Source organism: Mastacembelus armatus, chromosome 19 (assembly GCF_900324485.2).
Source record: "Mastacembelus armatus chromosome 19, fMasArm1.2, whole genome shotgun sequence".
NCBI classification, from domain to species: Eukaryota; Metazoa; Chordata; class Actinopteri; order Synbranchiformes; family Mastacembelidae; genus Mastacembelus; species Mastacembelus armatus.
This window is the reverse complement of record NC_046651.1, coordinates 15,405,992-15,432,873: the sequence shown is the minus strand read 5'-3', so window position 1 is coordinate 15,432,873 and position 26,882 is coordinate 15,405,992. Positions and strand designations below refer to the sequence as shown.

Below are 26,882 nucleotides of genomic sequence, written 5' to 3'. Positions count from 1 at the left end.
TAGATTGAAATCCAGTGTTTTCTCTGTGGTTTGTTCGACTGAGAAAACGATCTGGGTCTTTTTGGTGGATTTATTCTTTAGTAGAGTGAATATAGTGACTATATTTTTAATACCAGGTCAGGAAACAATCCAGCTCCTCACCCAGTGAGAATATTTGGACCTCTGAGAGATGTTCACAGTGGTTACTTAGGTATTAATACATGTTTATTATTGTGACATTTACTGACTGACTCTTTATTATCATTTGTTAGAGCTTTTCTGCTGAAAATACCCACCTAGAGCTGAGTAGGCCAGACTCAATGCAAAAAGATGCTGGAAGGAAGCAGCAACGTTTGATTTTGTCACTAGTGATTCCCACGTGTTAATGTGAAATATGATGTAGATCAGCTTGTTTACTGTAGTGTCTTCTACTATTCCAGTATATAGCTAATTAAACATTTGTGTGAATGATTGCGTTAGCAGATCTTTCTGGGTTTATGCAGGTAGACACTGAAACCTCTGGCTGTCTGGGAGGAACCCTGCACATGAAGCTGTGTACACTGCTGTAGATACATGTTTAAACAGGTAGTCATCACTCAAAGGAGTAAGCAGCTCTGGAGATTGGACTAATGTGTGAGTGCTGTGGAGGTGAATACTAAGAGAGGGGAACAGTGAAAATGAAAAGACGAAGGGCGTAGACAAAAGGAGGGAGAGTAAATAAACACCATCAGCTCATATTAGAAAGCAGCCATCACAGCAGAATGCAGATTTGTGATTAGCCCACATTCATGTTATTTTTATCATCCAGTGCAACTCTTTGATCACAGCCATGTGTCAGAAATGGAAAAATCATCCTGAGAGACATTTTACCCCAAGTGAGGGTTAAAATACCAACTCCTCAGGACTTCGCTGGCTGATGACTGTGGCTGCTGGCCCACACACCTTTCCCCACACTCGGTCAGACTGTCTGTCCGCATCTTCATCTCCATCCCTCCTCCTTCTTCTCCTTCTAAAGACACACTTTGAAAGCAAAAATAGCTAGAGAGCAGAAAGGCATGAGAAGTGTCAGATCCATAAATAAACTGGGTCTTTGTGCACATTGTTTGAGACTAGATGACATTTTAAAGCCTGCCAGGTATTAATACTGTTTCTCATGAGACAAAGATTGTATGCATGTGGTTGCATAAATATGTGTGTGATGGCGAGAGAATTGTGGTTTGGTTTGTTATTCTTGTGATCTTTAGCGTAACACAGAGCTGACAGATTTTATAGTTTTACTTTGCCTGAAATTCATCTGACATCCTGATATCATGACCAAATTGCTTTGCCTCGCTCTCTGTCTCTCTCTCAGGGCTGAGGTTAGCACCACAAGTCCAGGTCCAAACAGCTCTGAAATACATGTCAAAACTGAGTCCCAAAAAATTCTCTTAGTTGTTTTTAATCCTCTGTTTGTTATTGGCAATTTCCTGCACTTTAATGTATGTTATAAAATATCCCTAAATGCTTACACACTCATGGCCCCTACAGTGAATCCTCTCAGGTTTTCTAGCTCAGTAACCTGTGATGCATTTTTGGGGAACTGCGAATTGAATGAAACTCCTTTACATGGATCTTCTTCTGTGTTCAGGGGATCAAAATGTGAACCTCCTTACCCAGAGAACCAAATATGAATCATTTTAAACTAAAGTTGAAAGCCCAGGAAAGGCAATGGCCATTTGTGATTGTCCTGCTTTTTATGGTATGATTGTTATTTGTCCTCCAGCATAAATGTTATTATCCAAAGCAGCTCATGAGCATTTTCTGAATCCGCTGCCCTTTTGTGACATTTTTGTCAATGGTAAAAATTACTTCATATGAGCTGCTAATTACTGTGTGTAGTTCAGGTTTAGTTACCTCCAGGCACAAACGTTATTTAGTTAAGGTCATGATTAAAAGAAACCAAACAGAAACCCTGGATCCAGACTAATCGGTTCCAAATTATAGTCAGTCTAATCCAGCCAGGCAGGGTTTGGTTTATTGCTGTGGGTCTTCGGCCTCTGTGTCAATGTTTAATACCCAAGCAGATACAAATGGATCTAGTCTTCTTTGAGCCCATACAAAGTCTTGTTGAAAGTTATTATTTTGTGTGTAACCAGTGTTAACAGGGTTTGACATGTTGACAGGTTTATAGCTGAGTTACATCAGCACTGTCGCTCAGATAGTGATCAAAGGTGTGTGGGGACTAAAGGCTAAAACACAGGGAGAAAAGGTGGGAGCTGTGAGGAGAAGCTGACCTAAATATGTTTCAAGCTCAGGTCTCCTCTTCCTCACTACTCGCTTTCTCTTTTACAAATTGAGAGGGGGGCTCACTAATAATTATCTGTTCTTTTCAAACTCAAGAGGTTCAGCGAGACATCAGGTCACCAGTGACTGTTGATGGAGGTCCTGGGAGGTCACACACACATGCACACACAGGGAAACAGCAGGCGAATGGGTGGTGTTTCATTATGCCACTGATTTGGTCATTCAGCGAGGTCACACACAGGCTGACACATGTTTATGTCTGCTGAGACTATCTGTGTGTTTGCAGGCATGTCTGGATGGTGTGTGTGTGTTTGCATATATATGTGTTTGTACTGCATGCTTTTGTTTTTCTCGCGCTTCTGGTCATATTTCTTATTCCAAGTCTGCATCAAATCAAAAGGGAAGCACATTAAAGGAATAATTCTAAGTAATTCCCCTTTTTTCTTTCTTATCAAGTCAGCAAATACCTGCAGTCTGACCTGTTTGTGCAGGGTCAAATAGCCAAAGTACCAAATGTACAGACATAATTTGTAACCTAGCTAGCAAACTGTGTGTCCATGCAGTGTTACGGTAAGTGTCTGCCCATATAACAAATTGTTTTGATATATTAGATTGTGTACAAATTAAATAAGATGCAATTAGTTTCTGATATAGGCTAGGCTAACTTTTTCCTCTACTTCCAGTCCAGGCTGTGCTCAGCTCCAACTACATATTTAATGCTACAGTATGGGAAGGGTATCTTGAATAGGCATAGTTCCCAAAATACTAAGCTATAAACACCAGGGTGAATTTGAAACCTTGACATTTGTTGTTATAGTGTATAATCATCCGTTTACATTATAGACCAAATTTAAAAAATGTTAAGGCCTTTCTTGTAACAGAAAAACACTGACAGCATTACAGCTGTATATGGCTTCTGAGAAACTTGTTCCGGCTTGGCACCAAACACCAAGGGCTTCATTAAAAGATGCTTCCACACAAATGTATTTTAATATATGCACACCTCAATTGAATGTTAAGTGTGGTGCATAAATTCCCTCCTCCTTGGTAAGCTAATGTATGAATGGACTGTGTGAGGATGTCCCTGTGTGGGTATTGTGAGATAGCGATCAGATGGTTCTGTTCACAGACACCAAAAACACACAGATCAAAGCTCTGCTCCGGCCTCAGCTCGACAACAGTGATGGTGTGTTTCTCCAGATCAGCCATTGAGATGTGTGATGGCAGACATGATGCTGCAGTTCAAACACTTGCTTTAATGTGCACACATTATGCAGTGAAATATGTATATGTATATCAGATTGTATGATCTCTCCCATACTGTTTGACCTTGGTAATTTGGAAATTAAATATCAGGGGAGCTACCCCAATAGTTTAATTAAAAAAAATAATCTCCCATAATGTAAAAACAATGTTTAAAATATTTTGATGAATGCTAGGCTGTTTGTTCAATATTCTAGTTTTCAGGATCTGATTACCTTCCACCAGCTTGTGTTATAGTTTGTCAGAGGCACCTTGGTGCTTTCGCTATTGCTATATCGCCACCTAGTGTTTCATCACTGTCATCACTGTTCACTGAACTGACACTGTAGAGAGATGTGTTTGCACGACTAGTCAGTATAAAACACTGAAAGGACAAATATAAAACAATTTGTTTTAAGAGACAGAAATGTGCGTCCCAGCTCTATGCTGTACTCTAAAACTAATCACATTTTGATTATGAGTTCACACTCAAGGAGTAACAGACAGAATATACCTACTGAAAAATGTTGGGATGATTTAGCTTTTGATGCAATAAAATGAATGTGTATGGTGAAACTGCCTTAGTAACACCACAGAACAAAATAAGTATCAGATGTTCAGAAAAGTATTTTGATAGGCATTTGGTGACGATGACTGATTGGTAGTGACAGTCTAAAGTTATCTAACTGTTATATCAGCATCTCAGGTGGTTCTTTAAGTCATTTATTGAGGCACTTGACACAAGCCATGGAATGTACAAATCAGATAAAAGAAATTTAAGGTATTTTTCACATTCTTGCATCTGTAAACATGATAAAGATTATACATTCTGACAGTTAGTTCACATTGTAATGCCCCCCCCCCGCCCCATGTGAAAATATCAACACCTTACTCAGAGTGTACGACAGCTACACAAGTGTACAAAACAGCAGTGGAGCCAAATACCTGTCCCCCTTTGCAGTAACTTTCCATTCATGAAGAGTGTGTGTCTGACAGGAGTGAATCAGCAGGTGCTCTCCTTTTTTTTTTTTTTGTACCTCAACTGCATCTATTGTCATTTCACATAGTGTATTTAAGAGGTAAGTCAATTTGAGATGAGGCATCTAAGTCTATTTAGCAGCACAAGAACACATTTCTTTACGTCAGAAAACAGATCATTATTCAGTAAATATATAAGTTCAGGAGCTATAGTTTAGCAGGCATGTGCACAGGCATGTGCACAGTCTGACTCCAAATATGTCCACTCCCTGGCAGAGATATAATTTAGTTTAGGTTTCCAGGTGCTGTTAAAATGTGTGTGTGAATATGCCTCCTTTGTAGAAAAGACAAGCAAAATATGTCAGGTGTGTGCAGGTGGATAAGGCTGCTGTAGAGCTACTGTTTATGAAAAGATAAAAGAATGAGGTCTGAGAGCTACAACTGAAGTTTTGAAAACTCTTGGATGTTTTCTACATCCTGTTGTCTTCTAGAGAAGCCAGGAAGTCTGCTAATTCCTGAAAACTGAACCTCTAAACAAAACAGCTGGCTCAGCCGGTGCTCACATCAGTAAGGGTTGACAGTAAGGCTGGAGTTAAAGGAATATTCCACCAAAACAATATGTTTTGAATATCAAACATTTCCTGCCTACAGGCTTTTTCGGCAAATGCTCCAAAATATGTCAATATTTTAGTGAATAAATGTTATTTTGTATAGGGATTTTTAAAGGCCACCAGTTTTAGATTATACAATTACATATAAATTATTCACTTTGCATTTTCCCTACTCTGAAGAAGCATTTGAATCCATCTTTAGGCCATTAAAGGCAGATAAAATTCAAATAAATTAATAGAAATTAAATGCTAAAATAAGGGTTTACATTCGTTTTTGGGGGGGTCTCCTTTTAGAGAAGAGTGCATGAATGCAGAAATTAGGAGTATTGAATAAAGCATTTCAAGAATCCTAGTGATGGCCTTGCATAACTGTGTGTACCCAAGATAAACGGCTAACTTCATTTAGACATATTTTGGAGAAACTGAGTCTCGTTGAACTGCAGCAGACATGAAACCTGCTCCTCTTAAGTCAACAGGCAGTGGGTGTTTGATACTCAAAATACAGGCTTCCTGTACTACATTGATGCTCTGTTTACTGCAGACCAACATCCATCACTACAGTGTCCCAGACTGACTGTTTTATCTGTCTGTGTTGTTTGGTTTTTATGTTGTAATTTGTGGCCTGGTGATGAGAATATGACCACATTTACACAGGACAATAAACACTCAGATTTTACCCCTTCATGCTCTGCATGAGATCGTTGATCTCTGTCACAACATGAGAAAATCTGCTTCCAGCCTGTTTATACAAACACGCTGCATCTGTGCCACATGGATTTCACACTCCATCTTTTTATACCTGTGTAAACTCAGCCTATGAGCCTGTCCCATTGTGTGGAGTGAGGCTCTCCCAAGGACAGATGATCTCTTTGGCTCCTACTCCTCCCCGAGAGGCTGCCCTGTTCTCCTCCTCCTCATCCTCAGACTCTATAGGGTAGATTCGGCACTCTGGAGGAATATCCACTTTAATCTGGAAAAAACTGTGGAAGGTTGGAAAAAGGATTTGGTAAAAGACATCTACTCATGATACACATAATACACGTTTTGTGTTAAAATGCATTTTAGGACACTGGCACATTTCTGTTGTGGAACATTAGATCCTAAATATAAACACCCCATGCCAAAGATAAAATGGATTGGAGCTGAAACAACAGAGTGTAGTAGGGTGTCATGTAGATTTAGCCTGAAGAACGATTTTATAGGTGTGACGGTCTTTCCTTGGCTCACACTCACTTGCCAATCCTTCTGGGTGGAGCCTGGCTGGGTTGATCTGGGCTGATTGGCTGAATGCGGCTACTTGTCCCGGCAGTCGAGTGGCATTTAGGTGACAAGCTGGCAAACATGGTGGAGGGGGTGCAGCCCCGCTTCAGCAGGCGACGCAGTGAAAAAGCCATGCGAGACTTGGGCACATTTCCACCTGCGGGGGCTCCAGCCTCAGGCTTCCCCTCACCTTCTCCCTCAGTAGCTTCTGCTCGCCGCTCCGAGGCTGAGGTGCTGTCCAAGGCCACACTGATGGGGGACGGACAGGCCGTTGTGTGGGCCAGGAAGGGGAGCGAGTCATTGGTTGAGGGTGGGTCAGTAAAGCCAGAGTAGACAGCGAGGTGAGGAACAGGAGTGGTGAAGCGGCACAGCTGTGAGGTCAAAGGGCAAGGAACACAAGTCAGAAGGCACCGAGAGGGTTTCACTCCAGAGATATGTGCCATTAAAAATATCATACCTGCATATATGCAATACATGACCTGGTTTTCATACTTATTACTACTTATGACTGGTGGTGACAGTTTAATGATAGATAGAAGTTCTTGTAATATATTTTAGACTGTAACAAATATTTCAGCACACAGCTAATCTGACAGTTACTTTATTGATAAATTGATTATTCTGAAATTCCCTAAATGCAAAGGTGACATATGTAAATAAGAAGTGAGATTTTTCTAGTATCAGGACAGAATCAGCTGTTTTACACAGACCAGGTTCACAGTTTGTAGGAAAGGCCAGAAGGATGTACAGCGTGAAGATCAGACTACAGGAAAACAGTGAACAACTCAAAACAAAGGCATAAACGTGGTGGTGGTTTGTGGGTGTTTATTAGCTTATGACTGATGACAATGAAAACACACAGTACATAACAGTCTTTGAGTGAAAATGGACAGTACAATGTGTGTTATGAGAAACAAAAGACAAACAGTTACAGCTGGAATGGACACAAATATAACAGATGTCACAATGTGACTATTTGTCTTCTGCCTGTAGTCACTAATTTGGCATGTGCAGAAAGGCTCAGCTCTCCAACGTCACAAAGCCTTACCTGTCATCGTGGTTTTATTAGTCCAGGTTATGAGATGTGTGTCACAGGGACATATTCCCAGTAAATACATTTCAGTTGTATTGAAGAAACAGCCCAAAAGTAGCAAATGTTTTAAAACAAATTCATGTGACGCTAAAACTATGTGCAAAATAGTTACTATAAAATAGTTGCTGCTCTGGTTATACTTCAACTACCTAATTCTGAATGTTTAGCATTAGCTTTAATACTCAATCTGAAACTAGATCTTTGACATAAGTATGAATATAGTCACTAACTAAAACCATTAATACTACTACTACTGGTATTGTATAATACTGATCAGCATCTATCAACTTTAATTAAATTATCATTAAAATGCAGACATTGTCATTAAGCAATAAACTGCAGCTTTTGTTTAAATGATTTCACTAAATAATTCAATGAAATCTCGACCCTGAGTGTCAGTGAACATCATGTGTCTGTGTTCACTTCTTAGGAGGAGGAGGATGGGGGTGCACCTCCTTGCTGAGTTTGCTCATGACCTGTGTGATGTCAACAGGGGCACTGGCAGCCATCTTGGCCCTCTGCTCCTGCTCCTGCTGTCGGAGGATGATGGGACTGAGACTGGGCCGTCTGTTCTTCGCGTTCTGCTCCAACTGGGCAGCACTAGGAGACCAGAAGGTCCACAAGTGTGTGGAAGAAAGAAATAGAAGATGAATGAAAAAGAAATAACACAAGAAAATGGAGCAGCGAAGAGAAGAGGAGGGAAGAAAAACATGGTGAGAATTAGGTTTTGGACAGTTTATCAGCCTTAGAAATGAGAAACAGAAACTCTTGTTTTACCAGACCGGTGCCACAACCTGTGAATAACCAATGATTTGTCCTTTCTGACTGTGCATTTGGTCTTTATCAGACTGGCTTGTCCAAATTTATTCCAAATTAAAAGCAATGGATTAACGTTCAACATTATATGAAAATGTGCCTTACGTGAACTTATGCTCCTCAGGACAGATGGCCTTTTTCAACGTGTCCTTAAAGACTGGAGATTTCAGGTAACGTCCGTATGAGTCCTGCAAACATACATAAACATGTCCTGAACCAATGGTGCTTGGAGAGGGTGGGTACAAACTTGTGGAAATTGTAACTCCACTGTTATCTGGTGGTTCACTTACCTTCTTCATGAGCATGTAGATGTGAGTTTGGGCTGCGTCCAGGACGTATCTGTGTGGGTGTTTCAGGCCGTTCACTGTGATTTCCATCGTCTTGCCATCAATGTTGATCCATCGTGGTGCACCACGGGCCAGGAATGTCCTGGGATTAGGAAAGGCAGAGAAATATATCTCTTCATGCACATCTATACTTCTGCTCCATACACTTCAGACAGAACAAGGTTGAAGCATTTGTCAAACTTTCATGGATATCATGGATATAGCTTCTCTGACATTGCTGATTTTCATTTAGCTATTTTGGGGTTTGCTGTCCAGTGGGAGGTTTGTCCTGTGTTAGGTTTTTTGGGGCATTTTTTCTAAATTCAGTACTTGCAAGTACATTTTCCTGATTAATGGTCAGACCTGAAAAATATTCTTATATCTGCATAAAAAATGTATAATCACACATTTCAATAATAATTTAGATTCTTTATCATCAGTTTTCAAAAAAAGCAGCATTTCTCCTTGGACGTAATTTACATTTAAATCATCATCAATATAAAAATGATTCCAACTACAGCTGCAACTGATATTTAACTTAATTACATTTTTTAATAATTTAGTTTAAAAAAAAATTAGTGAAGCAGCAAAACCTCACACTGGATAAATTACAACCTGAGAAGGGATTTTTCCCACAAACTTTACTTGAAAATTCACAATGATGACTAATCAGTGGAAACTGCTGACTGTCTAATCCCGTTAGCTCTATTTCCACCTCTACTGCAATCAATGTTCATCAAAGACCAGAAAAAAAATTACTTGTAGATCTGTTCTGCTTTCTCTCTCATCGTTGCAGCAGTGCCCCACTTCAGATCCTCACAACTCTCCCAGAATGCCAAGTTCTCACCTGAAACAGTTCAGAAATATATATGAAAATAATAGCAAAAAAAAGACACCTACCATGCTTTTCTTAGCCCCATTTAATGGCTGAAAAATGAACAATGTGTAACCAAAGTTAGATTTCCAGTGCAGCACATTTGCAAGGGTAACACTTCAGTAATCTGTGCTATCCCACTTTTCTTCAGCATGATCTAATGAAGCATCATACCACTGAATTCTTTCTTCAGGAAGAGTCTGAAATCATCTCGTCCTCGGGGGTCAGAGAGCAGCTCTCCAAAGCTAAACGTCCACCTCTCCACACGCATTTTAGTTGGTATTTCCACACTGTTTCACACAAATGAAAAAATTCCTCAAAATGAATAAAATCATTCAACGACTTTGTGTTATACTCCAATATTCAGTTGAATCTGAATGACAGTAAACACCATATAAATTGTGTTTTCCTCAGCTGACTCACTTGGGCATGTTCAGGGTCCAGTATGTGATGTCATCAGTGAGCCAGGGGTTGCTGGGAAGACACTTAGACAGGAAGGGGTCGTGGCTGTTGTAGGTGGCACAGTATTTCACCATTCTGCAGGAACAGGGAAAAGGTATGTAAAGTCTGAAGGAAAGAGCCTTTACATTACAGTCAGTCACACAGCCAGCTACACTCATGAATATCAATCAACACTTAGATTACACCAGAGGACACACTGAGGAGTAAAAACAGGGTTACTGCTTTAGAGAATTACATCCATCCCACCAGTTAAAGTAGGTCACCAGCTAGCCAAGTGTTTAAATGTAAATGAAATTAGTTTCCACTGGAATTACATTGTTTGTTTGTCTGTTTGTTAGTTAATGAGATATCTCCCAACAGATTAGACCCAAGGTCAAGGACAATTTATTAATTTTGAATCTGTGATGATTCTTTTTTCATTTTGCTGTTTCCTTATAAGAGAAAGTGTGACATGTATTTCGAGGGTGCTCTGGCTCCGACTGCCAATTTAAAACAATCTTTAATTAGCAAAACAGCAGATTCATAGAACTGTGCAGCCTTGGCAACAGTTAGTGTTCCCTAATATATTACAGCCACTGAACCTACAGTTATTGTATCTGTATCACATTTGCTCATCATCCTCCATCTGCAGGTCAGTGAGGATATAATGAAAATATTGTGTGTTTGCTATTTTGAGATATGATTTGTCACAGATATAGGAGAACAGGGAATATGATAGGCTATCTTACGCTCCAATGGACACAGATGACTTCACTCTGGGTCTCATGATGGACTGCTGGGTAAAGATCTTCTGTAGGAAGCAAAAGAGAGACGGCAGCTATAAAATGTCAGGAAAACTGATCTGTCTCTGTGGATAGGCACTAATGGTTAACACAGTTGTTGGTTTAGATGGAACAGGCTATAAAAAAAAATATGAAAGTCAAAGAAGGAGTGAGGCATAAAATCTCACTTACAATTTTCTCATAGAAGTCAGGTGTTTTTGCCTGGGGAAGAAAATACATATCAAACATTACATTACAATTATGTGTCATATCAGAGAATGGAAAAAAAATGTGTATCTTATAGCATACATATTATGTATTATGTACATATTATATTATCATATGTATCTTACAAATATTATGGCAATGTTATGCATTATTACCATGCCAGAAACTGGATTGTTTCTGGCATAGTTTTCACAGGGCAGCATCAATATGATGATTAGATAAACTGGGAATCTTTATATGTGTATTTATGGTTAGAAGGTCAGGAGTATATTATGGCAAGTGCAAGCAGGGGATTGTTTGTGTGTGCAGGTGTTCATAACCAGTTTAAAAAGTCTGGATACAAAAAGAGAGCCACAGGAAAAGTCTGCAGAAGTGAAGAGAAGAAAAAAGAAAAGGAGAAAATTTTAGTAAAAGATAAGTTTAATATGTGAAACTGCAGACAGAGAAAGGAAAAGGAAGATAAGTAGCCTTTACTGCACCTGGATCTACAGTACATATTAAAGCCTCTTATTGAACATAAGCTGACTGACAGGAATTATGTCCAGACAGGTCATGCAGAGACTCACCTGATACCTCGTCTGCATTAGGATCTACTCGTCGATCCAGTCCATAGTCCATAGCACTCACTGTCCCTGGCTACACAAACACGTCAACACAATAAAAATACACAATGCGTGTTTACCAAAGGGCTAATTAATTAAAGCAGATGGCTGTTTTGTAATGCTAATCACAGGCTGATGATGTGTCACACTTTTCCTGACCATCTGAGACAACAGCAGGGCACTCACGTGTAAAATGTGATTTTGTGAATTCAATCGTGGCCATTAGAGCAGCAACATAAAGTCATTTATGTGTTTACAGCAGAGGCTTTAAACATGTATTGAGCTGAATTCACCACTATATGGCACAGATTCCTCCCTGGATTATGTTATTTTAGATGGAAACATGGCTGTTACAGATGAGATCTACAAATAAGTGTAACATAAGTCCTGATGTAGATTGAAGGCAAACCCAGCTGCTTTCCATTTATGGGAGCCATTATTAGGGTCCTGGTATTGAGTGAGACACTTAATGAAGCTGAGCCATCCTAAATATTATAAGCTACACCTGTCCTGTTTCTTCTAATATGACAATGCAAAATGTCTGCTGTGAAAATGTCTGATGAGCCACACAGTGATTTTTGTTGCCTAGCAGGAAAACTGGAAACAAAGAGAAACAGTAAAAGCACCTATTAAATACAATGAAAACTGCCACTCATGGCAGCTTCATCATGTTGTGCCTACAACAGCAGAGACCAGGTACTCCTCCTATATGAGTATACTGTCTCTCCCCAGGCTGGTGTCCATTAGTTAAATATTTTTCTAGGAATTTGCATCATGTTGACACAATATGATCTGAAATAATTCCTGTGTGGGTCTCAGGATTATGCTATAAACAGCGCTCTACAGTCAGGCCCCAAACACCTCAGTTGATAGGTAATCAGCTGATCAGCAATACAGCCTCACAGTTTGCTGAAACTCCAACTGACGACATCACAACCACGACGTGCAAACCACTGCATCACATTCTCCTACACAGTGTGAAATATTAATCACTTGTGCCCTTTTCTCTGACTGGACATGTAATGGTAATGAGGCATCATGGGTAGAGATAATGAGATACCCTGGGAAGTATAGAGGTGGAGTGCAATTTATTTTCATACTTCTCTGACTGCTGGAAATCTACTACATGAAACTGCATCCTGTGTGTGCACAAGAAGTCTGATAACTTTGTGTGTGTGTGTGTGTGTGTGCGCGCGCGCTCACTGGAGGCCTGTGAACCACCCAGTAGGCTCTCTCCTGGCAGTCAAACACCACTCGGTCTGGTTTCTTCCTCTCTTTTGCAGCCCTGAAATCACACACACACAGAAGCGTAGCACCTTCTTCACCTTGAAATCGAGATGTCTCTCTGTTTCTCTGACACCTACCTATACTGTTCTTTGGCTTGCATCACTACGAAGTCCCATTTATGATTCATCCACTTGTGAAGACGGTTATACTGCTCCTGAAGCCACAGAATAACATCTCAGCAAATGCTAGCAAAAGAAATTTCTTCCGGGTCTCAGTCTTTTTCTCACCTGCTCGTGCAGCTCCAGGACTCCTTTCTTACGTATGTTTTTTTTTGCCAGGTAGATTGCTTCATAATAAAACAGAAAGGAATGTTAGCTGAGGGTTGATAGGAATAAGATCAAATTTTGTCACACTCACCATAATCTGTGTCCTCAACAGGCCACTGCTGTGTGGGCCAGAAGTATGGTGTCTGGAAAGGGAAAAAGAATCTAGTCAGAAGAGTAAAATAGATTTGGTACAGGCCAAAATTAAAATGAGGTAAATTTACTGTAAGTTTAAAAACCAAAACCCAGACCTGATTATGTTTAAAAAATGAACAGTGACTAATAGCAAATGTTCTTATTTTCTACCCTCCTATGGAAGCTCTGTAGAGCATCTGTGCAGAAATGAAGTGTATGACATGAAGTGACCTCAGTAAAGGTTTTGGATGTTTTTACCTGAAAGCGATAGAAAGATGCATCTGGTTTGATCACTAAGCGCTTGTGGTTTTGTAGAGGATAGATGTATCCTAACGCCACCAGCATAGAGCCAAAATTCCTCGCTTCTGCAGACATAGAGACAAGCAGCTGCTGTGGCAATTCTGCTGATATTCACTTCATAAGAAACTTCGTGGCCATTAGGATTTTTAACCATTAAGATCTTCAGCTCACATAAACCTGTATGTCATGTTCATGTTGATCTCATAGCTCACCTTGTGTGTCTATTTGAAATCTGTCCGCTAACCATGCAATTATGTCTTCACCTGAGGAGCAAAGTCAAATAGCATATGTCAGAAATATGAAGCAATAGTCACAAGAGCAACCCTAACAACGAACAAGAAATAAGTGTTGAGTGCAGGTTGGTGGGTGTGTGTTTGTAAATGCCAGACTTCTCTCTGAAAAGCTACTGCCGACTGTGGCGATGGCAGTGGAAGGGAAAGGAGAAAAGAGGAGAGGGGGGAAAGGAGAAAAGAGGAGAGCAAAGGAAAGCAAAGGAAAGAAAATGAAAAGAGCAGATTCAAGTAAAGAATCTGAAATGAGGAAAGAGGAGAGGAGCGGTTTGCATGTTTCATTCATTCAGCTGCAGATGACGTAGAAGTCTGGGTTCCCTCTCTTTCTTCTCCTCCTCCACCATCACCACCTCTTCACTGTCTCTGTTTTTTGCTTGTTTCTGTCTCTGTTCCTTTTCCTCTCGCCTGCTCAACCATCATCCTCCTCCTTCACCTCCTACTTTGTTCCCTCTCCCTGACTCCGAGACCGTGGGGGTTGTCATGGAGATGAAATCTGTAGCTCTCGAGTTTGAGCCCGGAGCTCCGGTATCCTCCAGTGAGACTATGCAGGCACAATCACTCAACCAGCTGCTGAATAACATCAACCGTGTACTACTGTATATGTGCATTCATCTGTGTTTGTATATTTGTGTGTGTGTGTCACCGTGTCCTCACCAGTGATAGCGTGTGGTATTGTTGTGATAACCAGTTTCTGAGTCTGTGACCTAACTCCTGTTTTGGGGTCTTGCATCTCCAGCAACACCTTTTCTGCCTGCAAACAAATTTTATAGGTGAGAAAAGCCTTTACCACACAACAACATAGGTTACCATGCCAACGGGTTGCTTTCACACTTAACAGGTTAAAGGGAAAATCCAGCCAGTCAAACATTATTTTGTGGGTTTTTGTGAATGAGATTTATTTGCTGCAGAATTATTCAGTGTAGAGTATCTAAACCATGGTGGTGGTAATGAACATTATCATCTTCATCATGCACACCACATTTAACCTTTGTTTAATGAAAGATTTGGAAATAATGCAGCTAATAGCCTCTCATTTAAGTTAAAACTCTGAGAAATTGGTCCCTGTGGGACATTAAGGCTAACTCTCTAGGCATGTAATTAATACTTCCTGTCAGACAATAGCTGGGTGATTTTGCGACCGTGGGTGGTCAAGTCTGTCAGCACAGCTATTCTGATTTTTAGATCAAAATCCACGTTAGAAGTCTGAACCCTAACACTGCATTTAAACATGGCGAGAGGCGAGATCAGAGGTTTGTTTCATGCCCTGATCTCATGGCTTTTGTTTGGTTTGTGTGGGAGGTTTGCAGTGAGTCACTGCCATCTAAACAGTTTTATCATCTTATCCCACAGCTTCCACAGATCCTCCAGCTCAGGTGTGTGCTTGGAAACAAGGAAAGATGCAGTGTATTCATTCATTTTGTGTGAAAATGTGTGTGAGAGACACTGGGTGTATGTACCTGACTCCCAGGCCTGTTTGAAGTGGCTTTGTGCTTTGAAGTCATCCTGGAGAGGCTATAAGCCCCAGGCTGAGCCGGACCTAAGTGGGCTTTCATGGACCAAAACACAAAGTTCTTTTGGAAATGAGCTCTCTCTGAGCCTTACCCTGGAGAGCAGGGCACTGCTGAGAGCTTCTGACCTCAATAGACTGAAAACATTTTGCTAATGAAATGGCTTTTGTCTTAATCATTTCCAACACATTTTTCCAGATTCTAAATGCACATATCTCCTGATGTGAATGAATTTGAAATGTGAGATGATGGTGCCCTGCTCTTGCTACAGGACCGGGCTGTTGTTTTCCAAAACACTGGATTAACTTCTTTCCAGTTGGTTGGTGTAAATGCAAGCAGTGATGCTGATCCAGGCTTAATGCTTATTAAACTGAATGACCTTATCACTGTGAAACGGCTGCACCAAACACAGTCTAATATTTAGTGTGACAGATAAGAGTGTGCACCGACACCAAGATGACATTTGCTTTCCAGCGTACCAATGTCATGTCATTCTGTTGGGTGTATTTCTCAATGCTTTTTTCTTCTGAAATATAAAAATGTTTAAATTCAGATTTGAGTGTATCATAATAAACAGTGCATGTTTGCTGTCTCCTTTTTTCTTCAAAGCATTCTCTGTTCCAAAGGCTGCCTATGAGCTTTCTTACTTTACAAAACAACCTAACCTAAATATACAGGCTATATCAAAAACATCCAGAATTCCTCTTAGGACTTGCAGAGATTGTGGATTGTTTAGAAGAGTAAATGCCAATACAACCTCGGCTTATGAGGTTACAGCAGAGGAGAGGAGTCATGCAAGTGACCAGTCTATGTCTGCAGGTGTATCTACATAAACCTGAGCAGGGTTATGATCATGATCTCTGATGTAAAAGAATAGCCTACCTTTTTGAGACAAGCCATCCGTGGTCGATATCTCTGTCCATGATCCCGGAGAGTGTTTCTAATGGTCATAATGTCTGATGCCTTTCACTCTCTCTCTCTCTCTCTCTCTCTCTTTCACACACACACACACGCACACACACACACACGGTCAGTACTACTGTCGCCTGTGAGCCCTGTGTCGTGTGGAGATGCTGGAGGGGAAATGCAATGATCGATACTGATGCTGTCTTTCAGTGTTCCCAATAAGCTCGTACGTGAAAGGTTGGAAATTGTAAATGTGTTAAATTGTCATCGCCACATTCAGGTCTACAGTATAATTCAGATAGTTGTATTACTCTTCATATACGCAATGAAAACAGCATAGAAGTTTATAATTGATTTTATTACATATAGTTTATTGATCAAGAAACGTCTGAAATAGTACACATTTCACACTTCATTAAATTAATTCAGGCTTAATAACTGTTCTGTGATTTTCTGTGACTTTATTAACGCACCAAAGCTGCTGATATCTGCCTGTCCTCGTGCAAAATTTAAATTTCCCATTTGATCGATCTTTCTAAACCTCGTTCAACCACAAATAGCCACATTTCCAACTGCATTTGAAGGTAGCGGTGGAATTAGCCAATCAGAGCTCGGCATTTTCTAACAGGCAATGTGAGTTACGCAATTAGCCATTTGAACCAGCAGGGGGCGACATGGTGTCACCAGAAAATGTGCTTTATTTTAAAGTTAACTCTGAATTCCCGACTGTTTTGTTAGTGTAAAACAACTCTGGGTATTTAAATGTGTCGTTCAAACTTAGTCTTGTTGCAGTTAATTGTAATATCTGCGTCGTTAAGATGAATGTTTAATTTCAACGTTATGTCATTTGAGCATCATATAAAGTAGCTAGCTATATTTTAAGCGTGTCAATGCGTAGGTAGCTAAGGATAAAATTTTTATTTGTGTTTGTCTGAAATAAGTAAACAAGTACTAAAAAGTGACTTTGGATGGTAAACAGCAGCGCTAACTACTTCCTGAGTTTAGGGAAGGGGCTTGGTCCCGTGCCCGCGCTCTGCGAACGCGCATCAAATTAGCATCGATGAAGTTTGTGCGAACATGGCGGATTTCCTGCCAACCAGGTCCGTGTTAAAAGTTTGTCTACCCGTTTGCTTGCTCAACAGCGGCGAGGTGGAACAGCTAAGAAAGTCCAAGGAGATCGACAAATCTCTGTCCCGGGAGAAAACGTACGTGAAACGGCTCGTAAAGATCCTGCTGCTCGGCGCTGGCGAGAGCGGCAAGTCGACTTTCCTCAAACAAATGCGGATCATCCACGGACAGGACTTCGACCAGCGAGCCCGGGAGGAGTTCAGAGCCACTATTTACAGCAACGTTATCAAAGGTAACCTCCCTGCTGACGAGTAAGTACACTGCGAAGGGGAGAAACTATCTTGCCGCGACAGAAAGGCCCCAAAAAGGCGCTTAAAATGGATGGGAAAGTTTCCACATCTGTAGCAGCGCAGGGCTGGGGGATAGGAAGCACATAAACAGTCTGCATCTGCTGCTGGCACACCCATATGAGCCGATTTCTGCTCAGATCATCTTTTCCAGGCCTATAGCCATGATGTTTTCTAAACTTTGTATCATAGCTGTGGACACGGTTGCAGTTTCCACCACCCATACGCACGTTTTGTTGCTCAACCACCAACGTAAGGACGCAGCTAATGGAGGGCAAACCCACCACTGCCCTGTGTTGTAAGGTGTTCCTCTTTGTCCACTTATGGAGACAAAACGCCACATTTTTCAATGCAACATAAGCAAAGATGAACAGACCAACACCCACATGTAGTCCCAGAGCATTAGAAACCAGTATAAGCTTCACAAATGTGTTTATTTCCCAGGTAATTTGTTTCTGTAACTGGGTCCACCACCTGAACATGAGATTCAGAGCTGCAGTGATCACCAGCTTCTGAAATGTGGGGATTTGATGATTTTATTTGGCCTAGTGAGCTGAATATCTTTGGGATTTGGGACTTATAATGGGTGTTTTTCACCATTCACTCTTTGTTCTAGTAGAACCAGTTAATTGAGAGTTAAATACATAACCAGGAGGTTGAAAATAATTAAGTAGCTCTCCTAAATGTAAGCACGTGCTTATGTTTGGCTTTGACACCTTAAAATGATCTCGCTCTCAGATAAAACGGGCTTGTAGAACACCAGCAGCTCTTCTAGTCTCTCTTCCACTTTAGGTTTCTTTTGCATGTGGGCTGTTGGACTACCTGTGAGCTGTTCACTTCCTCTCCAGGTATACGTGTGTTGGTGGATGCGCGTGAGAAGCTGCACATCCCGTGGGGTAACCCAGGCAACCAGCAGCATGGGAACAACTTGATGGCGTTTGATACCCGGTCACCTAAGATGGCCAGCGGACAACTGGAGACGTCTGACTTCTTGCAGTACCTGCCCGCCATCAAAACTCTGTGGGAGGACTCGGGTATACAGACAGCATATGATCGCCGCAGGGAGTTTCAGCTGGTAGGTGCATGTGAACCAAACATTACTGAAAGATAATGGTGACAGAGCTGGAGTACCCCAGTATCCCCACTGATAAAAACTTTAATTTATGTGGCTCTAGTACATAACTCTGTCCCCAAGTGAAACCAGAGTTTCCTGGTGTTTCCAGTTGAGCTTTCACAAAAAAGGCGAGGAGAACTACGGTGAAAATAGAAAGTGAAACTGATTTTCTTAATTCATGTTCCCTTTCCTCTCTCCCTGTATCTCTTGCTCTGATTTTGCTCTCCCTCTCTTGAGCGGTCAGACATGTGATTGAGTCAGCTTCCTGTTTACACCTCTCCCCGTCCTTATTTCTTGGCTGTCAGCATGCACGTTTTAACACACTGACGTTTACCCTGTGATCCCTGTCTGTGGTCAACAGTATGTTCACACGTCCTCACCCAGGATCACTCTGTGCTCTTGCTTTGCCTGGTACACTGTCTCAAACTGATGTGATTTCAAACTTTCCTAATTATGATGCCTTGCATTTGCTGTCGGGTCACGTCAACCTTTATGCTCTATCTACCAGTAGGGGAGACACCAGTGGACACACTTCTTCTAATTGTTTACAGTAATGAGAGAAAAGCAGAAAATTAAAGTTGCATAAGGTTGAATTGTTCTCAATGGTGTTTTTGAGCCACTCACACAACACTCAGCTGGTTGTGCAGACAGAAAGGGGAATAAGAGCGATCAGAGCAGGAATGTTGATCTGTAGTTAAACAGCTTTATGCTCACAAACGGTGCTCTGCTCTCCCGTTTAGCATTATTTTCAGATAAACACAAGTGCTTGGACATCATCTGACAATTATGTTTATGCATTTTGATGTATGAAATATCAGAAATTTGACAAGAATATTATAATTTGTCATAATGCAGGGTGACATGTAAAGATTGCTTGTCTTGACCAACAAGCAATCTGAAAACAAGAAGTGTTCGATTAATTATTATAGAAAACAAGAAACTAGAACATGAGCTGTAAATGATACATATATGTACTACAACCAAAATGAATCAGGGATGTTACCTGTAAGTCACATAACAATTAGGTTTGTTTAGTTTGGTTCTAAAAATATCTGCACATAACATATTTGTCAAAAAATACATCAGAGGACAAATAAACAGACATACATGCAGTCCAACATTAAACAGAAACACAAAATACAGAATGAAACAAAATGAACTATTTACTGTTTAAACAGCTTGTGTTCTGCATGAAGCATGACACAGGATCCGTCCATCCATTTTCTATACCCGCCTTTTCCTGAAGATGACACAGGATTGAAACACTAAAAGGGAAAATAGTCACTAGTTGTCAGATATAATTAATAGACCACAATGTTATTGTGTTACTATACATATATATATATATATATATATATAAATATAAATATAAAACAGCGAACTGAAGATGCCACCTTGGATATAATTTGCCGTTTTAAAAATTATTTTGATATATTGGAGACTAAAGAATTGTAACGTTAGTCATTTCCTTTGTTTTTGTTTGTTTAGTGTAACATTTGTGGGATTTGAGCTATTAGCTGTCAGTTCAATGTGTCACCTTGGTCTCTGGGAAATTGCAATTTCACTCTATTTTTGGAGTTTTTAACCGACCTAGGGAGCTGTTTAAAGTTTTCCTTGTTAACGTGAAGTAATTTGATCTTGGACCATTACCTTTAAGTGTTTGCATCACAAATTCAAAGTGCCTTCAGGCTTGCTTGCTTGTAATTATCATTAAAAACTGAAGGAAACCACACTCGGATTCTCTCACTTCGAGTAGCACAAGGTTCCCCAAGTGTTGTTCTTTTAAAATTAACCATAAAACTTTATTCTGACTTCTCATCTGTTATTACGTAGAACACTGTGCAAAAAATACTAGTGATGCGTTACAAAAAACACAACAAATCTGGTAAAAGGGTTACTATACACATGGCATGCTAACAGGATTTTTATTTTTACGTCGTGTTTCAGTTTTGCTTTTAATGTGCAGTAAACTGCAGGCGTTGTCATGCTTTATAGTGAACAGAGCGAGCTCAGTGATTGCTCTTCTTGTTTCTCTTCTCCTTTTTCCTAATGAGTGATTTTTGATTATTTCAAAACCGCAGGTCCCCACAGATTTAAGTTTCATTACTCAGACAAAACCAAAACTGTGGCAGAATTAAACTTAGCTTCCCAGAAACAGACTGCTCTGCTTTCTGAGAGCTTCAGGCTAGCACAGCGCCATTCTACTCCTTCCTTGTGTAATCTTAGCCTTACACATACATCCTACTTGTGCGTACACACACACACACACACACACAGGTTTTTCAGGTCATGTTAGTTTTTTAAAAGATCAAAAGGTGAGGACAGAAGCTGCTACAGTGGAGGAAGTGGCTCCTACGTGGTGCTAGCACTCAGAGATACAACCCAACCAATCTTTACTGATAAGATTTGAATTTTATAACACTGGTGTCGGTTTACTATATCATTAATGCAAAATACATGCAAAAAAATTGCCTGTAAAGGTGTGGTGCCTTACAATAGAGACACTGGGTCACTGGAAACAAGTCAAAGGCAATCTGGTTTTCTCTCTGCAGTCAGTTTTTGTTGAGAACAGCACATACACAGATAAAGAACTGCGTCTCAGTCTTGGCAATGTCATGTCTGGGCTTGCGCTAATTTAGCCTGAACAGCTTCGGATCGACCTAGAAAAAAAACACCCCATGCACACACAGACCTAGCCACACTTCTGTATACATCAAAGACACACGAATACACATCTAACTCAAAACCTGCATCCTGCTTCAATTCCTCAGAGTAGACTCTGCTTGTAGACGGACATGCATTTTCGAAGAAAAAAAAAAAAAATTACGTGTGTGTTTGTGTTTCTGTGTCCGCTAAAGTGAAATTTGTTTTCTGCCATCGTTCCATGCATCGTTAACAGTACCAAATGTATTGCAATAATAGCACTCAGTGCATGTGCATTGCATGCATGCTGCACTGTTTATGATTAAAATGAGTGAATCTAACAAAATGTGTCAAATTAACAGAAATTCCTCCTCTGTCCTGTCGCAGGGTGAGTCGGTGAAGTATTTCTTGGATAATCTGGATAAGCTTGGCGAGCCGGTAAGTTGTTTCTGTCTGCACTGATTGTTATAATCAGACATGTGCATGTTATAGTAATATTGCAGCATGTCTAGACAATTTAAGATTAGACAACAAAACAGTTAAGATGGTTGTCCACCGAGGAAACTGCTGACATTTTGGTAAACAGAAAACTGAAGACTCAAAGACTCAAATGTGATTGATATGCCCCAAAGTTCACCAAAACATGACTGTGCACACGCACAGATATAAAGGGTTGTGTTGTATTGTACAGATTGTATGTTTCTCATATGTATCTCCAATGCATATACATACTTAAACTTTGTTTTTCCATGTCTCCACCAGAATTATCTTCCAAGTCAACAGGACATCTTACTGGCCCGCAAGCCCACCAAAGGCATCCATGAGTATGACTTTGAAATTAAGAATGTTCCCTTCAAGATGGTGGATGTGGGAGGGCAGCGGTCAGAGCGGAAACGCTGGTTCGAGTGTTTCGACTCTGTCACCTCCATCCTCTTTCTCGTCTCCTCCTCAGAATATGACCAGGTGAAAACATGCAGTTGGTTTGGCACAGCAACTCATTTCCTCTCCATCACAAGGAAGCACACACGCACACACGCACGCACACACACACACACACACACACGTGATGGACTGATAAGTGCCACCTTAGTCAGTTTATTCTAGTTGATAATGGCTTTTTGATAAGTTTTGATCACTGTCTATATTCACACTCAAACTGTGTGGGGTTGTTTGTATATAGTGCTGAGGTTTATCCCACACCATCAAATGCAAATTAACAAGCTATACCTGAAACTATCATAGTTGCCTATTTTTTCACACATGCAGGTGATTACTCATATGTATGGTTTTTTTTTTTTTTTTTGTTAGTGTGCGTTTGTTTTTTTCATATTCAGAGTGTATTCCAGTGTGTAATCAGGATGTCTCCAGTTTAATTTCATTAGTAAGGTTTAGTGTATGATTGTTTTTTAGGTGGTGTACACAAAATTCAGGTTCGACCTTAGTTTTGGGTTAGGGTTTGTTACACTTTTGATTAGCAAATGGGAAACGAATAGAAATGCATGCAAGATTACATGTTTGTCTCTCTCTTTATTTTTTCGTTTGCACATTACAATTGTGTGTGTGTTTCTGTGTGTCTCTATGTGGCCCTGTGATGGACTGGTGACCTGTCCAGGGTGTACCCATAGAGAGCTGGGATAGGCTCCAGCAGATCCCTTGTTCTCATGAAGAAAGTAGACCTTCACTACTTTGGTTGACAAACTTGATAATGACCATGCTGTTGAACATGTTTTTGTACTGATTTTACTTGTCATCCGACACACACACGGATAGAGATGCATCTGTGCATGTTGACACAGCTGAAGTTCCTTTTTTATGTTTTTTAGAGCAATGTTTGAACCTGCACTTGGTTCATATTCCCTGCAGTAGGCTGTTGTTACGTATCTGCAGCATTAAACACCCTGGTGGCAGTTTTCTATTTTTGGTCCATCTGAATCAACACTCAGAATCTTATTGAACACCGATGGTGGAAACCCAGTTATTTACCTTCCTTTTCTCTTGCTCCTGTAATAGACACACTCAGACAATCCTAACTCATTAACTGAACAATGTTTACACAATTTTCCAGCTTGTGTTTTTGAGTGTCCATTCTCTCCTATGTCGGTGTAGAGTACTGGGAAATGGTGATGCTTGCAAACAGTAATAATATTTAAAGCTCCTTCTGTTTCTCATTTGTGTCCACTGTACTGACAACACCTGCCTTACGGGCTCTTCATCAGCAGCTAACCCAACTTCCACAATTTAACTACACGACAGTTTATCATCTTGGAATATATGAAAAGGCCACCAAGATCAGTCAAGATGTGCCAGGCAGAATCGCCAGGCTGTCAAGCTATTGGGAGCAATATTTGCTAGGTTTCCATTAATTTTTGCACTGTGTTTATTCTGAACACTACTACTATTTACTTACAAATTACAAGAAGTCCTCTACTAGTACTGGCAGTAGTAATTTTTATTAATCTGTCTCATACAGGTGCTGATGGAGGACAGGCTAACTAATAGGCTGCGTGAATCGCTCGACATCTTTGAGGCCATCGTCAACAACCGTGTCTTTGTCAACGTTTCCATCATCCTTTTCCTCAACAAGATGGACCTCCTGGAGGAGAAGGTGAACAGCGTTCCGCTCAAGGACTACTTTCCTGACTACACCGGGCCGGAGCACAGCCTGCCAGACGTCCAGGCGTTCATGGTGGAGTGTTTCCGTGCCAAGAGACGCGATGCCACCCAGAAGCCCTTGTACCACCACTTCACAACAGCCATCAACACGGAGAACATCAGGCTGGTGTTCCGGGACGTCAAGGACACCATCCTCCATGACAACCTCAAACAGCTCATGCTCCAATGACCCACTGTCAACCTGTGAAAGTAGAGGACCTGAATGAGGACAAACTACCGCCTTACTCCCAAAGAGGATTTGGGAGACACCAGATTCTGAAGAATTTGATAGATGTCAGCATTCTTCTTCAGCCGTTTTTATATTAGTTTTTACTCTTGGCTTTAAAGAGTTGGCCTTCTTGTTAGTTCAGGGTTTGATAGTGGAATGAGTCCGTAGGGCAGACCATCTGTGGTTTAGAAAAATTAAAAAAAAAAAAAAAAGACAAGCAGGCGGTTTGGACGTTTGATAACATCTGATTTCTGCTGTTTTGTCCTGAGACTTTCCTTTGGCCTGAGCTCTGCCTTGCAGCACAAAACTCGCTGGGCCTTTTTAACTAACAAGGTGCCTGTGCTGGCCCCAGGGCCGGTGCCTGGCTGTAGAAACCAGCTCAACTTTTTACACATTAGCATGTGGTTTCTAAACCAGACCTACAATTTTCCAAGCAGTAAACACAGGAAATAATCAAATAAACCACATATAAACAAAGACTAGATGTTGTGTTGTATGTGGGATTATCTGTGTCAGAGTTGATTTGTGCTCAAGCACTGAATTCACTCCTTTACCTCTGCTGCACTTCCTGGTGCTATTCAATGAACAGCCACTGTAGAGTCTAGAAAGGTTGCTTCTGATCTGGATCTGCACAGATGTCTCCTTTTCCTACTTTTCTGGCACCATTCTCTCCTAATTCCATCTCAGGCATAATTTTTTCCCGGTTTGAGATCAGCAGGTTGAAAGTTCCAGCATGGAGCCAATATTGCTGGGACAAGGACCAGCTGGTTTAAAAGTGGACGTGTTCAGAACAGTTTGATCTGGAAACTGGCTCCAGCACTGGCACCTTGTCTGTGAAAAAATGCTAGAAAAGCGCAAGACTGAATTTTCCACATAGTGTCTCCTAGAGACCAATCTCTGTTTAAATCCTGCATTTGTGCCTGTGTCTCTATAGAAAAGAGTAAATCCTTGCTTACTTCATTAAGACACAATTAGTCCTTTATTTTTGGTTGTGTAGATGGTAAAAAAAAAAAAAAGTTACCTTTATTGGCACATTAGAAGATGTGCAAGCAAGTGAACGTGCAGTCCACTGTTTTCTCAGGGTTGAATCAAAACTGCCGTAAATGCTGATGTCATTGTTGGTAAATTAACTAAATAATCTGATGTTTATCTGGGTGGCAGAGCAGTGAGACTCAGCCAGGCCTCAGTACAAGTAGCTGCCAGCGTTTGGTACTGTATTCTCCTGGCTTTGACCCCTGAACGTTGGCCCAGAATCCCCCTCTGTCTCTCTGTTTAGTTGCCTTTTAAAGGGGCAGAACTCCCGTTTTCCTGAATGATGAATGTTAATAGATGTACAGAGATTTGGCCGAGATTGTCTTAGTATACTGTAACCAACGTTGTGGTGAGATGGTGACCGATCAATTACTCTGTGGGCACTAAGGAACCCCAGGCATTGTGACTCCTAAAAAAAAGTTTATTTTGCGTTTTAACACGCAATCTTGTGCTGTTTATAATTTCCCTTTTAAATTTTTTGAATTTGTATTAAAAAATACAGAAAAAACTACTACTACTGGAGTTGAATACTTTTGTCAGTGACTGTATTCTGTAAGAGGCTGATCTTTGTTAGAGGACAACTTCCAGGCACTGTTCAAATCTTTGTTTCTCTGCCAAATCTCCCCATTCTTAGGACTGTTCACAACAGTGTGGTTTGCTCCAAAAATAAAACTCTTCTGAGCTTCAGTTTGCTTCCAGTCCTGGCCTTGTACATACTGTAATCTGTTGCCATGTAAATAATATTCAGGTTTATCTCCTTATATGTAAATGGTTGTAGAAATGGCATATTGTTTTCCATTCTGAATATGTTTAAAGTCACTGATTTTCCAATGAAGATGATCTTTTGATGTAGATGTATTTTTGTGTACTTTTTTTTTCACCTTTTTGAAATTCCTGTGTCAAGACTCATGCCACTCTAACCTTCTCAATAAACACACTTTTCTAATGAAATTAGGCTCTTTTTCTTGCACATCACTATCTATATATTACTTTGCTGTGACTGATACTGACTCAAAGAGAGACTTTTATATTTATTGCAAACACCCAACCAAGTGTATGGTTGACAAAGTGCATGACAATTTAAATAACTATTAAATACTAGTTGAATCATGAAATATCAATGAGGTCATGAGATGTGGCTGAAAGCCCTAGACATATCAGACAAGTGGATCATGTGGTGGTTTTGGGGGGTTTTTTGTCTTTTTTTTAAGATATGAGGTTATGTTTGTCTATGATAACTGTGATAAATATGACTTATTTTTAAAAAATATATAAATCTAACAATGGGCTAGTATCTAATTTAGACACTGTGAATAAAATGTTTTTAAATTTTGTTGTGCCGAATATCGTAAGAACTACTGTCGACTACACTTTAAACAGAAATATCAAAAATTTTACCGAAATTTTGACGGACTACATCCAGAAACTTCGGGGATTCACGTTTAGGCAAAGGCGGAAGTTGTGAGGCATGAATCATCTCGGTTACGACGCAGAGAAGTGGGTGACCAAACCACACCCGCTGAAACGGATCACTACATGTTCGTGCAGGGTGATGATTAACTCTTACATAATGTGGCAGACAGCCCCGTTATA

At 40.5% G+C, this 26,882-nt stretch overlaps 2 protein-coding genes across 3 annotated transcripts; one reads left to right on the top strand and one right to left on the bottom strand.

Moving 5' to 3' along the window:
- Positions 1-7,839: 7,839 nt before the first annotated feature.
- Positions 7,840-16,454, bottom strand: LOC113135245 (regulator of G-protein signaling 9). Of its 2 annotated transcripts, XM_026315095.1 has the most exons (17): positions 16,181-16,454; positions 14,445-14,541; positions 13,713-13,763; positions 13,459-13,565; positions 13,160-13,211; positions 13,030-13,088; positions 12,880-12,956; positions 12,719-12,800; positions 11,487-11,549; positions 10,878-10,907; positions 10,653-10,714; positions 9,886-9,999; positions 9,637-9,752; positions 9,348-9,435; positions 8,553-8,691; positions 8,368-8,450; positions 7,840-8,046 (listed from the first exon to the last, which is right to left on the bottom strand). In XM_026315095.1, the coding sequence occupies exons 1-17, from the start codon at positions 16,247-16,249 to the stop codon at positions 7,866-7,868; spliced, it is 1,470 nt and encodes a 489-aa protein (XP_026170880.1). In that variant the 5' UTR covers positions 16,250-16,454; the 3' UTR covers positions 7,840-7,865. The 2 variants fall into 2 exon arrangements, with proteins under 2 accessions (XP_026170880.1, XP_026170879.1); XM_026315094.1 differs by having other exon boundaries at positions 8,368-8,691.
- A 773-nt stretch (positions 16,455-17,227) lies between these two features.
- On the top strand, positions 17,228-26,240 carry LOC113135246 (guanine nucleotide-binding protein subunit alpha-13-like). Its single transcript, XM_026315096.2, has 5 exons — positions 17,228-17,564; positions 18,468-18,694; positions 21,764-21,814; positions 22,139-22,339; positions 23,847-26,240. The coding sequence occupies exons 1-5, from the start codon at positions 17,282-17,284 to the stop codon at positions 24,216-24,218; spliced, it is 1,134 nt and encodes a 377-aa protein (XP_026170881.1). The 5' UTR covers positions 17,228-17,281; the 3' UTR covers positions 24,219-26,240.
- The last annotated feature ends 642 nt before the right edge of the window (positions 26,241-26,882 follow it).